Genomic DNA, 14,681 nt, shown 5'->3' on the forward strand with positions numbered 1-14,681 from the left:
TTGAGTAGATACAGCTTGTGAATATCAAATCTTCCTTCTAGATTTTATTTCTAAAAACAATGAATCTTTTAGTAGTGAGGCCAGATAGATTAACAAAATTATGCGACATTTTGTACCAATTGTTATCTAGTATTTCCATTACGTTTTAAGACATTTTGATGAACTGAAATGAGATAGATACCTACAGCTCATGCATGTGTTCTAGTGTTTTTTATAACGGTGTTTCTTTGTACAAATTCAAACTTTTGTTCGTACAATTACATTTGCTCTGATAGAGTTTTAAGTCGCCATCTGTCATTTCAAAAGCATGTGTAATGTAGTTGCTGAGTCATTCCTACCTCATTTGGCGACCCAACGTATTACCTTTGCCAAGAAGGTTGTGTCTTCGGTATCGTGTGTGTGTGTGCGTGTATGCATGTGGTTGAACAGCATAACTCGAGAAGGCCTGGATGGATTGTCTTGAAGTTTAGTACGTGGATAGGTCTTGATAAGACCTGGAAATTATCAGATTTTGGGCCTCCTAGTGTCTTGTTACGGCACTGCAGCGGAATTTCCTGTTTTGATATCTCTCGTGTTCTGGACATGCCATGGTCATGATATTGAGTGGTAGATAGCCCTTGGGCTGTGGTGTACGTTTGGGCCCTCTAGCGGCTTGTTTTATCAGTAACAGTTTAATGTATCCTGAGTACAGATGGACATATTTTGCTTTTATTGTACATTTTGGACAGAAAATCTCCGAAAACAGACGGAAGTACATGTATAGAGCCCAGAACAAAAGCTACCTTGGAACAGTTTTCAAATTATTCTCCAGATGAACTTGACCCACATGTCCGCAAACAAGCTGGCGGGAACAAACAGCGATCAGCCAACATGTGAAGTTTATTGTGGCTGGGTCTCTCTCAAGCTTTGGCGGGTTTATTTGTTCCGTGTCTCATTCCAGGCTTGACATAATGACATTTTGTTTGCCGTCAACATGTTGTAAAATTCAATTTCGAAGTAGCTGGGGAACGAACGCCCCCGACTTGGCAGGCCTTTTCTTCTGTATTTTGTTCTCATTACTTCATCCCAATCGGAGTGAAGTACTGTACTAGTACTCTCTGTCTCTCTCTCTCCTCTCTCTCTTTCTGTGCATGTGCATGTGCATGTGCATGTGCATATGCATGTGCATGTGCGTGCGCGCGCTTGCGTGTGTGTCCTCTTTTTCTCTCTGTGAATGTGTGTGTGTCTGTCTCTCTCTCTCTCCCCTCTCTCTCCTCTCTCTGTAAATGTGGGTTCACATCTCTCTCTTCTCTCGCTCTCTCCGTGCATGTGTGTGTGTGTGTGTTCTCCTTTTCTCTCTGTGAATGTGTGTGTGTGTGTGTCTGTCTGTCTCTTTCCCCTCTCTCTCTCCTCTCCCTCTCTCTCTGTGAAGTGGGTGTACATCTCTCTCTCTCTCACTGTATGTGTGGGTGTATGTATGTATGTATGTATGTATGTATGTATGTGCGTGTGTCTACATCCTAAGTCTTTGCGTGATAGGTCACACCATCTCTTCGCTTGTGTTAACCATCAAAGTGCATACCGACCGTGCTTTGACCACCTGCCGTATAGATGTTTACATGTACCCGCTATTAGGATGTCAACTTCTTACAAACATCGTATCTTTCAAGCTTAAGAAAATGGACATAAGGGGGTTACAAGATGATGTGATTGCACGGTTGCATTGTTTTCTTCCGGAAAAGTGGCGTACCTAGTTTGACCTTAGCTCGAGAAGGTCGCAGACTTCGGAAGGGCGCCAAAATACTTTGCTCTGAGTGAAGGTCAGACAGTTGCAGTTTGACTGAGGCCAACATTGTGGTGTCAACTGTAACCCTTGGCTCACAGCAACCATACGGCGAAAACATTTGCAGAACGTATGTGTCTTGTCACTTCCCTACTACGGGATATATCTGCAGCTTTGTTTATGACAAAGTTGTGACACATGTTTCAGTACAGTGGTATCGTATGGCCCTGTGGTTAGGGTGGTTAACTCAGAATTTAGTGGTTCTGGGTTCGAATCCCTGGGTGTCACCACACTTATCGTTAGGTGTCTATTCCTGACTAGCAACTCGTCCACTGGTCACCTGTAATCAGCATCTGGTAGCACGAGAGTGGGTAACACAGGCTACATCCCAGTGCAAGTGGATCAAACCTTGCGCAGCTTGTAACTACTATACACAACTGGCGTTACGTCTTAAGGCGGCTTACCGGGTTATGCAATGCAAACAAAAAAGTGCACAAGTCTAGAACGTATTTCTCAAGTTTTAGGCATGTCATAGCTTGACATTTTCACTTGTCTCGTGTCCGAACGATTCAAATGCATTAGATATATCAGTCGCTTGGTTCGAAAGGTAGAAAAAGCGTTACATTTCTCCGTTAGAAGTTTGACCCTTCCCCCACTACGTTCCATAACGGTGCTCCCGTAACCACAAACAACAATAACAACACAGCTGTCAAGAGGGGACTTAGGTCTTTCTTTTTGGGGTTAGAGTACACACCCTGTCGACAGGCAACGGGCCAGCTGACGAGCGGTACCTTTGTTCTCGTGTACCCTTTTCATTTACGTACCTTAAGTCCTTACGTCACACAGGTGCAATCGGAGTGTTGTACGCACAGGTAGTGCTACACTTTGCCCCTATCATTTCCTCACTAGTCTTGAAACACGTGCACAAAGACACATGCCGTTATCAGCAGAAACGAGGTCACTTCTTCAGTCTCCGTTTGTTTTTGCGGTAACACTCTACTCAGTAGAACAACTACGGAGGGTGTTGTTTACGTTGTTTGTGAATGAACGCGACTTGCTCCAGTTATATTTTTTACAGGGTAAAATGTTCGTTCAACATTTGCAACCATGTGTGTAACATTGACAAAGCCAGGCACTGAAGTTTTCAAAACTGGCAAAAGTATGAACAAGTTGAATGGCTGTTGGGCATATGTGGACCGTAATGCGATACGTCGTTTATTTTCTCAGTTTGCATTAGGGCGGATTAAGTGAGCTACGTTTGATTGACATAGCTATCAGACGATCCGTGGAAAGTACCATTCTTCTTAGATGTTTGATTCATGTATATTGAGAAGTTTTAGTTTTGAATTATATATTACTGTACTGTATGATGTGTTTTACTGTAATTGTTAAGCAGAAAGGGCATTGATAGCTTTCTAAAGTAAAATGATGTCGTTTATATATTTATCACCTCCCCTTTTCCTAGAATGGTTCCGACCATGTTCCCTCTAGAGGACGTGTGTGTCAGGCTGAGTAAAGTGTGGCTAGCCGTCCGGCGGACAGGGCACCTCACTTGTCAGTGTGGAATGAACTCGCCATTGCTTCATGATATTTCCATTCTTCACGTACAGGACAAGTTAGCCGACGACTTCCGGGCACTCAGAGAAAGGTGAACCGGCGTTTACGCGCGCGTGCTCGCCGGGAAGAGGGATATCCGTTCCGCTGGGGCCAGAGGCCACCTCGCTAATAGCCTGGAGTGGTATTGATTTGCCAGCTACTGACGACTCCCTTTGTTTTTCTTGCCGTTAGGGGCGGTGTTGACTGTCCCAGGACTCAGATGACCAGTGAAACATATCGCAGCACAGCCGTCGGATATGGTGTGGCGACTGTCCGAACTCGACTCCGCTGACTTGAGACTGGAGCTCGCGCTGACCGAGACCGCGACACGCCCGCCGCCCGCCATGGAGACGAACGACACCGTGTTCGGCGGCAACGCGTCGGCGGCGAACTGTTCCTACGCCACCGCCAGCGCGTACCCGCGGTCCTGCTCGGCCCCTGCCGACAACCAGTGCCCACTACCTGGGCAGTCTCCGGCCTCTACTGTCGCCATGTTTACCGTGGGAGTGTTAGGAAACATCATCGCGCTTATCGTACTGTTTCTGAGTCGTAAGAACCATAAGAGAACTGTGTTTTACCTGCTCGTAACGGGACTGGCGTGGACAGACCTTCTAGGTAAGATAGTCACAACCCCGATGGTCTGGGCAGTGTACATTAACAACATGGAGTGGTTAGGCGGGTGTTACACATGTAACTATCACGGGTGGTCCATGCTAGCGGCAGGGCTGAGTTCTTGTCTCATAGTGTTCGTCATGGCAGTGGAAAGGTTTATAGCCATCAGACACCCGTACTTCTACAACGTCGCCGTCACCAGGATGAAGGCTAAGATCACCCTGGTCGTGTGTTGGGTGATCGCGATCTTCATCGCCGCCCTTCCCCTCGTGGGGCTCGGCGAGAACGTGATGCACTTCCCGGGGACCTGGTGCTTCTTCAACTTCTACGGGCGGGAGACGACGTCTGTGGTGTACGCGTCTCTGTTCGTGGCTGTGCTGGGGGTGTGTATCCTCGGCACCCTGTTCTGTAACCTGTCCGTGATCGCCACACTGCTGAGAATGAGGAACTCCATCCTGAGAACGAGCTCCATGAGTCAGTCCGACGATCTGCACAAGAACGTGAACGTGCGAGAGGAGGACTCTCCGCGCAGGCGTCGGCGGACCAACGTGCGGGCAGAGACGCAGATGGTGGTGCTGCTGGCCGGGGTGTCCATCATCTTCACGGTGTCCTGGAGTCCGCTCATGGTGAGTACGATATGTCCACTTTACACACACTTTACACACACAACACCCATCATCTTCACGGTGTCCTGGAGTCCTCTCATATGGTGAGTACGATATGTCCACTTTACACACACACAGACCTGCAGTACGACACTTTATACCTCTTCGCATATCCAAAGAGCACTGTTGTACAGTACTTGCTCATCACACACACACAAAGTGAAGAACCGTCGTACGACATACCGGGACGAAATTCCTCTTCATACACGCAAAAAGAAGAATTGTCCAACGACACTAAATTCCTATTCACACAAGCCAACAGGAGAACTATGTCATACGATTGACGCGTATCGTCACAAACCCATGTAAAGTGTGCTGACATTAATGTTTCCCACACTGTATACACACAATGTCCGAGAAGGTCAGTGACCCCCGGGACGGATCACGCCATCCTTATAGAAGAAAACTGAGACATCTGTAAGACCTCGAGCCCTTTGTTTTGTTCCCGCCAAGTTCAGTTACACCTTGTTGCCGGAACACCTGTGCAAGAAAGTGGCGTCATTGTCCTTCAAAATGTTGCCAAACAGGAAACGTGTCGACCCGATCCTTTTGGATACAGGATGAAGTTTATTGAAACAAAGTCCTTTCACACAAAATGTTCTAGCGGGCAAGAAGTTCTCCCGACTGCCGAAAATTGACAGAAGAAGAAACGGTTGTCTCTGTTGTCCTCAGTTGGGTTGCTTTTAACATAAAGTTGTTCATTCTGCGGAGCTAATTTGTTGAAACAAATTGTCCGTGGGAGCCGACTGTCCCAAAACGCATCCAGACAATTTCCCATTAAATAGACATAATTACATTACATCCCATGGGAAATTTGTCTCATTTGTGCCTCGATATTTTTGCAAGACAACGTAAAATTTATCTCTTACTCAGTTCAGTTAAAACATCCCACACATAAAGGAACCCACACATGTTTTATAGTATTTTTTTGATGTCGCAGCAGGTGCATTTTATGGACTCTAAAACACTTCTCACGCTCCCCATTTTAATCATCATTTCGAGTTGACACCTGTAAAGGCTGATTGGCATACACATTGGCACACGGGATTACATGCTACGGACGTGCAAAACTTTAATCCCTCTCCGTGCACGAAAGAAATCCTCCTCTCAATTTTGATTGTCCAGGAGGTCGAGCAATGCTGACCCCCCCTCCCCCAAACTCCCCAGTGTTTGCTGACCTCTGAGTGCTTAGCTAATAGTCAAAGATAACAGATGGCTAAACGACGGTAGCATCGTTTGACACATGACATCATTTGTCTTAGTCCTCCTGGGAAGATTCTGGCGCCGAGACTGAAATCACAAGTCTACTCTTCAACCATCTTCCTATTCTACGACTGCTAGGCAAGATGAGGAAGACAGTGAACCCACAGTTACTTAAAATCGCCCTGGCTTAAGTGCTTTCGCGTGTTTCTTAACGCCAAGACGTCTAAAGAGACAAAAGATATCTCCTTCTATCTAGGTCAGTCTTGTTGGCCCGAAACCTCTCAGAACAAACTGGTAAACAATCTTAAGTGTACATACAATTAGGGACAGTCAACCCAAGGTGGCACCAAACGTAATGGTTTAACACTCTATCGATGAAATTCCTATCTGAGTGATTCTCGATGATTGATCGTCAATGGCCTTTGGATTTGTAATCCGACCAAAGCCTGCGTAATCCAGAGTGGGCGTTGCTAAGACGCAAATAATCCACAAGCTGAAAGTCCAGGTAAGTGGATAACAGTGTGGTCGATTATGTGACCTATGGGTAGCCTTTACAAATTACAAAACGCCATCAGAAGAATATGGAGTACACTGTATTTTTTTCTCTTGGGCCATTGAAGTTTTTAAATAGTCCACATAAAATGATATCATCTGTTTCGATGAAGAAAATTAAACTGAACAATGCTGGTGTAGAATAATTGATGTAAAATCAAGAACATAGCATGTCCAGGTAAAAAGATACAAAAACAGAAGTTCTGCTGCAGTACCAATGTCACATACAAGGGGCCCCAAAATCGACCTTGACTCTCGTCTTCTCAACACCTACCCACATACCAAATATCATCATAATCTTTCAAGAGGTTCTTGAGTTATGTTGACTACAATAGTCCGGAAACAAAAACGCACACAAACACACACACAGACATACCCAAAACTATATCTCAATTTTTCATGGAGATATCAAAGAGCATCAATCTTAATATTTGAGGCATTTGGCACGGGTAAGAAACTCTAAACTTCCCAAATGCTGGGAACAAACACCACAGGCTCTGCGGTCGACACACATCGGAGATTTCCCAATTGTCGAATTAGTTCTAGGCGTGTGGGATCAAAAAACCGCGAAGTCTTGGAGCTCCCACCATCTGCGTGAGGTGAAATTCTTCTCCAACACGTTTAGATACACATGGACTTGATTTACACGGTTACTTTACACTGGCAGTGTTCCGTTCAGGTCTCTTAAGGACAGCTCAAAATATAATTTTCTTGCTAATGGTCGTGGTATCACACTCAATCTTTTGTTTTGTTGAAGAAGGTTAGACATCCAGGTAATAAGATACTCCAAAATAGTTACTCAAGCAACTGGATGAAATATTTCAAAATGTCAAAATTTTATCCAGTTGCTTGAGTAACTATTTTTGGCTGATCTTTTGTTTTATCAACAAAAAGAAAACTTTCTTGAGTTTGCATCAAGGTCAGCGGTCTAATTAGTGAAGCTGAAGATTTTTGTCAATGTTAAAATAACCCAGTAATTGCTGACGTCTAGTTTTAGCTATGAAGTTCAGAAATAAGAGGGAAGGCCTGGCGCAAGTCCAGGTCTAGGCTGACATGCCAAGCGTCTTGTTCAAACACCAAGCTGTACATAACCGACCGTGAACTCGACGTAGTGTCATCTTTACGACGCCGTCAGACATTTAGAGGGACGGAAATAGCGGTCGATGTGTACTGTCTCTGTTTGGGCAAGGTCGTCAAGTTTATCAACGCCCCCTTATATATCTGTTTTCTGTCGTAACATTTTTGTATGGCGCCTTCTCAGAGACTGCCTCAACACGTGTTATCGTCGATATCGTTATCTTTCCTCAAGATGTTGCTTCGTATCTCAGCGGCCTGTTGCAGACCATATCATGATATAATAACAACCAATTCTGTACGGACATTCAAGGCTGGAAAACTAGGAAAGTCCTTGTCCCTTACATTTATATATAATTAGGATGGCGTCTATATTTAAACATTGCACAAGGTCCAACTAATAGGACTAATAGGGAAAATCAAATCTATGGTTTTTGTCTACACATATGGGGCATCCTTGACAAAACCTATATATACATGTACACATGTAAGGCTGGTCACGTTGAATGTTAGATGTTAGAACAAACTAAAGACTGAAATATCTTAGTCATGTATTTAACTATATATGTTAGAGCAGAAATAGATGTACCACGATATATATGGACTCATTTTCTAATCCGTCTGACATGAGGAAACTTTGCTGTAACAGTAACAAATTGAAAGCAGGTCTTCAAACGTCATAAGATTTGAAAAATAGCTTTTCAAATCTAAGGTGAACAGTGTGAATTATCATGTGTATATTTCATGTGCTAGTCGTATTGCACATGTTCTTGAGTATCAAATCACTTGGTTGATGTTCTTCAATGACTACATGGGGGTATGCAAAGTGCACTGTATATAGATTTCAAGGAACTATGGTATTGAGTTTCTGTTGCTTGCAAGTTGCATGGTCGCATGCACGTAGTAAGAAAAGGCGAATCCAATGACAATGAATATCTAAGTATACCTATATTTTGAAAGAATTACATGGCCCATTTAGACAGGGATTTGAAAGCCATTATCACATACACTTTTTGACATCTTCAATAAACGACGAGGCATCATGCAAAACAAGTTCGGCTTATCAACGTGAGATAATCTCGTATGACCTTTTCTGAACATAAACTTGAGCCAATATGGCAGCGTAGCAAAAGTACTTGGGTATACTTCCAATGATGGTCTGGATGCTATCTTTGTATTTGTTTCCAAGTTAGTGTAACAGTGTTGTTTATGATACTTAGTTGTTTATTATCTACAATCTAAATATCCTCGTTCCTTTAGCTTCCAAGAAAGAGCAATGAGAACCAAAACACTTCGAGTGAAAATACCGCTTACCTTACATAAGCATGTAAACACATCTACTGTTTACCCGTGAGTCTATGTTCAGTAAACCTTAGCGGTTTTGGTCGGCCTCACACCTACAACTTCCGTGAAGCGTTTCCCGACTTTTAGTCGATGTGTTATCCTATTACAGTGGACATTCCACAATCTACACAGACTGTACAGTGACCGGTGGGTAGAGTGCTCGCGTGGCATTCGGGAGGACGTAGGTTCAAACCCCGTCCGGGTCACACCAAAGAAAAGTGGTACATGCTGCTTTCTCTGCTCAGCTCTTACGAGAAAGAGTTTGGTACATGTACTTGAGAACACGCCACTACCAGTGGACTAGCCCCCTGTCGCGTAGTGCTTGCACCAATTGCAACTGTGTGGCCCAAGGGCTATAAAATGAAGATAGGAACCATCCTATAGACGGAAAAGTGTGGAAAGGCTTTTAACTTTTGTTAAATAGAGATTGTATACTTAGGTAGCGCTCTTTCTCAGGATATTGGTTTTGTGGGTGGAATGTTAATTGTAACACGACGCTTATACCTACCGTTTCCTTCTTTAAAATATAGTCGTTTCTAAATCTGTCACCGGAAGAAAATGACTTTGTGTCATTGAGATCGAATTTCCTAATGTTTCTAAGTGTGTATTTAGTACCTTTTCCGGCGTACCTACAATGGGGAGAATTTTTACAGGATATGAATGAGTAAGATGTATTTATAGAACCTCGAGTTATCCAATGGCCTTTCTTTTATTTGGTTACCCTACAAATGTCCTGATAGTCTAGAACGACGGGTAAATATCTGAGAAAAAAGAAAAGATTTCGTCTCCATGTAGACGATAATGCTATCCTGAAGCAGACAGGACACTGATATCTTACAGGCCAGACGTTTTGTGTGGCCTAACAGTAACACATAGACAGAACTAGGTCGGCTTGTCTATAAGTGTTTTTCTGTAGCGTAACACAAGTTGGCATCCCTTTTCGATGGAATCGTGTGTGTTTCTACTCGCCGACAGAAAGATAAGACAAAATAACATCGGCAACAAAACTGATAGATTCACCACCCTGTACTTTAACGCTAATCTAAATGCTCTCATTTGGCTTTACATACGTGCTCTTCGTTCTGATACCCTGAAAAACATTGGCGTACCGTCTCTATGTCATACTATTGGCACAGATTCCCTCACACAACATAATCTAAATCCACAAGTCAACTGTTTTCAAGCTTGTTTTCCAGTGTTTTTGCATACTACGGTTTACTCTAGTTGAAGGCAAAATCCCGTTTGTTGTCCCGAGAGTGGATGAGTTACCAAACACGAGCACCTGTTATGTCGAGTCGCCATTGTTTGTGAATGACGTCAGCTAAAATCAACATGGCGTCGATCACCTCATAGGGGGACTGAATAAACACTTTCCTGTAATGTTGAAGGACCCTACGTCAAACGTTTATCGCAATACAGCACTCATAAATGTCTCTATGACAAGTTCACGAAACTACGGCATGAAGTATAGTCAAGGGTTCAACAATTGGGCTGGGACAAACAACGCTTACGACAACGTAACAATGTACAGTTTCTCAGAACGCCAGTGCCCTCAAGTGCCTGTTGATGTGCGTTGTTTTTATTGCCCTAGTTTGTCATTTCAAATCTATATACTCCAGTTTACTTCAGTCAACAAACACTTGGCACATCATCTTGAGAGCAGTGAAAAGGAAACGACTGTGATATGCTTGGAACAAGGCTCCTCGCTTGACTTTATGACTCTGCCCAGACCTTGAAATTTCCCGGTCGTCCAAACTGAGCACTGTGCCTCTATGACGTCAGTCTCAGCCTCAACACATGGCAATTAAGATCCGATTGATAAAATATTAAACTACATCCGGTCACTTCTGCTGCAATCTACCAAACAGCTACAAACAAGCTCCTTAAGAGGTCGTTAGCTGGGTCTTAAGATAAGACCATTCCAACAGTACGCCAGAGACTGTTGCTGTGACGTCATAACGTCGTCTCTGTATTGATGGTTTAATCAAGCTATGTCTGTGCGATGTGTACCTACTTAGCTGAGAGCTTGACCAAGCTGATGACTCAGGAGTGTAGAGTTCTGAGAAGGCTCTCTTCGTATCTCCATCGGCAGAAGCATCCAATCTTTATTTACACAGCGGCTTATACAGGCATTCTTTTGGACGGTCACTTTCGCTGACAAAACATGGAGAAGCCTTACACCTGTAAAATGAATGCTGAAAGAGAAGAGAAAGAGAATTTGCGAAATGTTTGCCTCAGCTTGTATGCACCATGTTGCAACGAAGGTATGCAGGGAAAATCCAACTTATGTTTTAGTGACATTACAGGATGTCATACACCGAAACAACTCAATGTTCTGATCATGAGTTGGGACAACAAACTAGGCGATGTCAGCCTTCGAGCCGTTTATTTGCAATGTACATTCCAGGCAGGATGTTATGCACGGAAACAATTCAATACTCCCTAATTTGTGCACTTTTGTCAAGGTTTTGGTGATGTATACTTCCTTCTCATGTCAGGACACTCCCCACGCTTGTCACACCCCGGTGGCACCTGTCATGTTGTTTTAGTGTCTGGAGTCTAACCACAGATATGTCGACTTCTTTGAAGAACATTTCCTGACCCTGAGGCAAGTGCACATGCCGGATAAAAGACACAATGACAGAAGTCGACACGAGATTCACTTAAACCCCAGTATGTACACGGTTAAATCCCTTCCCAGTTGACTTCCAACGGTGTTTTCTGTTGTTTTTGGCATCACCTCAAAGTTGGAGGCTTCAGACACTTTGGAAGATCAAGTACAGCAATGAACTGGAACCGTAAACTATACAAGCGTCTGAGAATGCTAACTTTTCTAAAGCCATGTGCGTGTGTGTGTGTGTGTGTGTGTCTGCATGTGCGAGTGTGTGTGTGTGTGAGAGAGAGACTGTGTGTGTCTCTGTGTGTGTATGTATGTATGTATGTATGTATGTATGTATGTATGTATATATATGTGTGTGTGTGTGTGTGTGTGTGTGTGTGTGTGTGTATGCGTGTGTTTGAGGTTGTCCTTACTATTTACCTACTGTGTGCGTGTGTTGTGTTGTGTTTTAGATAATCAATTGCTTTGACGATACGTAACAAATTATATCACACAATGGCTAACACGGGCGCCTTCCCGTTTTCTCCAGATCCGTGTGCTGCTGAACCAGTTGCCGAGCTACCAGAGTGAGATCCAGTGGGATCTCGTTTCCGTTCGAATGGCGTCCATGAACCAGATCCTCGACCCTTGGATCTACATCCTCTTCCGCCGAGAACTCTTCCACCGTGTCATCAAAATCGTCAAGGACCTGACCTGCAAGATACGACAAGTACCGAAACAACCCAACGACAACAAGCGGGAGTCGAACATGGTGACGTTTTCTAACGGACACGCTGGCAGAGCGAGCAGAGCAGTGGCCGACGCCATCTTTCATCAAGCGATCGACGAAACTGACAACCTGAGCCCTCCCGAGAACAACATTACTGGCGAGAGAAGACCGTCCGGGAGGGCGTCCTTCAGCAAACGTCGGCCCTCGTGGCGAGACTGTTTACCGGCTCTCTCACCAAACGACGACCGGTACATCTACAGTTCCTTGGAGGACGTTGTGTTCGAGGAACCTACCACGAAGTTTGAGACTATGACTCCTGAGTCTAGCCCTTTGTCAAAGAGACAGACAAGAACTTTGTCAGACGGAGCTGTCAATAACCTCAGCCCAAACACGCTCAAGAGAAGAGCTTCCGGAACCATGGAAAAGTGAGTATTGAAAGTTTGACTTCTAAGAACATCTATTGGTATTTGGTGAACGATTACGTTTTTTTTTATAGTCACACACCGTTGTGATGTCTTCTTTTACCTTGTCTTGAAAATTCAATACATCCTAAGATCTGTATCTGTATCTGTGTCTACATATACATAGGCGGTATAACCGCCCTTCGGCGTAACATATCAGCTATCTATACTTATAGCTTAACACTTATGGAAAAGAATATGGAAGATGAACACACACCACTACCAGAGGACTAGCCCGGCGCTCTCTACTGTAGTGACTGCGTGAGCTGCGTGGCCCAAGGGCTACAGAAACGGAGATGGGCGCCTCCGTACACATCATAGGAATGACATTAATTATAACACATTGCAAGAATTACAACGCATTGCATTTTGTTCTACAGGAGCCATACGTTCCACGGGACAACTGACCAGTGAACAGAGCAGTGGCGTCAGACGACACCCGGGTACACCATGTGTCAGCCAATCAGACGTCTCAACCCAAACAACGTACCAACTCGTAGTGTAGATAAATCAAGTGGAACTTCTCATTATATATACGCAACATTTGGATTACATGAAACGCAAATCACTTATTACCCAAGTTTATGGTACTGGTTGGTCTATCTTTAAGTCATCCCATGCAAAGATTAAAAGACATTTTTGGCAGTGAAATATGAAATTGTACCCCCCCCCCTCATCTCTGTAATACGCACAAGTTTTCTTTAAACATCATTACGTATCAGTTAGAGTATTGACTGTATCTTGTGCCCAAATTGTAATATAAGAGCATGTATATGAAAACGGTTACTTGAGATATGTTTGATAAACGACCTGTACGTTAAGAAATTATGTCAGTTCTGTATTGGCAAAGAATGCTTAAGATGGTAAGAATATTTTCTATTCATGTCACCAAAATGAACCTTTCTTATGTGTGATTATAAGTGGAAAAAAAGTGCAGTTTTGTCTTGTATCGGCGTTCTATAACCGGTATATTTTGCCCGTTTAGATGTTAGTAGACAAAATACATATGAATGTATGTAAGAAAATACTTATTACAGGGTAACTTTGTACAGGCGAATGCGAAAAAGGAAGAGTGCATAGCTTGCCAGTATTAGGCGTTTAACATAGAAGTCGTACGGTAGATATAGTTGATGTCGTGAAACTGTATGAATAATCTATACATTAGGGATGTGATATAACGCTATTTCTAGCAGTGGCATGACCGTTGTGTTGTGTACGATATGTGTTTGTATAAATACAGTGAAGTGTATGTCATAATTGCATATCTTGGATGTTTTATGTACTCAGGTAACCCAACTGTACAGAGAGAAATAAAGTATATATAATCATTACTGAGACTTCATGTGTATGTTTTGAGTCACAGTTTGGTAAGACAACTTATTTTTCCTTTGGTGAAGAAGTAAGGGGTAACCTGAAGGTCAAGTTTGAAGGTCTCTTGCCAGTAAATACAAAAACTGACCTAGACTAACAATCTACGTCAGTTTGCTTTGTTCCAGTGGCAAAATGTGGCCAAGGTACACAAATGCACTGTGGCAGTTCAATAGAGGACAGGCCAATGAAATTGTACAGCAAATCGTGAAAAAATTATAACTTCTTATAAGCTACACTAAATATACTGTAAAAATTGACAGATTCAGGGCGTCATCATTTCATCCGTGAACTTTCCAGGTCATACCAACTCACCCCACACAGTAACCCCGCATGTCAAGTGCCCAAAAAGTCAAGGACAACGACGAAGGCCGAATTTTCAAAATAATGCCGCCATTTTGAAGGAGATGACGTCGGGTCAGGGACTGACCATTTCAAACCAGGGGTCCTCAGAGGTCTCAAAAATGGGCCAAAATCTTGTGTGTCTTTTTAATACCAAATCTGAAGGTCTACATCCTGCACTGTCTCATCAATGTAAGATTTCACCTAGTAGATTTGCCAAGAAAAGGGCTTCTACAAGTTTGAAATAGTCTAGGCGCAGGCGTAAATTAATGACCTTTCCCCCGAAACAAGGCATATCCAATTCACCTCTACATTGGACCTAGCCATGCGCGGGGGCCTGAAAATTGGCTGATGTTAGCCTTCGAGCGACTTG

At 43.5% G+C, this 14,681-nt stretch overlaps 1 protein-coding gene across 3 annotated transcripts in view; it reads left to right on the forward strand.

Moving 5' to 3' along the window:
- The window catches only part of LOC136444614 (prostaglandin E2 receptor EP2 subtype-like), a 29,724-nt gene extending 15,795 nt beyond the window's left edge, over positions 1–13,929 (forward strand). The window contains exons 1-4 of one of the 3 annotated variants that reach the window (XM_066442251.1): positions 3,245–3,410; positions 3,551–4,596; positions 11,958–12,562; positions 12,979–13,929. In XM_066442251.1, coding sequence (XP_066298348.1) covers positions 3,616–4,596; positions 11,958–12,562; positions 12,979–13,012 — 1,620 coding nt within the window. In that variant the 5' untranslated portion in view covers positions 3,245–3,410; positions 3,551–3,615 and the 3' untranslated portion in view covers positions 13,013–13,929. Of the gene's footprint in view, positions 1–3,244; positions 4,597–11,957; positions 12,563–12,978 lie in introns of those variants that run through there. The other 2 variants (XM_066442250.1, XM_066442249.1) reach the window with 2 other exon arrangements.
- Positions 13,930–14,681: the final 752 nt, after the last annotated feature.

Source organism: Branchiostoma lanceolatum, chromosome 11 (genome assembly GCF_035083965.1).
Source record: "Branchiostoma lanceolatum isolate klBraLanc5 chromosome 11, klBraLanc5.hap2, whole genome shotgun sequence".
NCBI classification, from domain to species: Eukaryota; Metazoa; Chordata; class Leptocardii; order Amphioxiformes; family Branchiostomatidae; genus Branchiostoma; species Branchiostoma lanceolatum.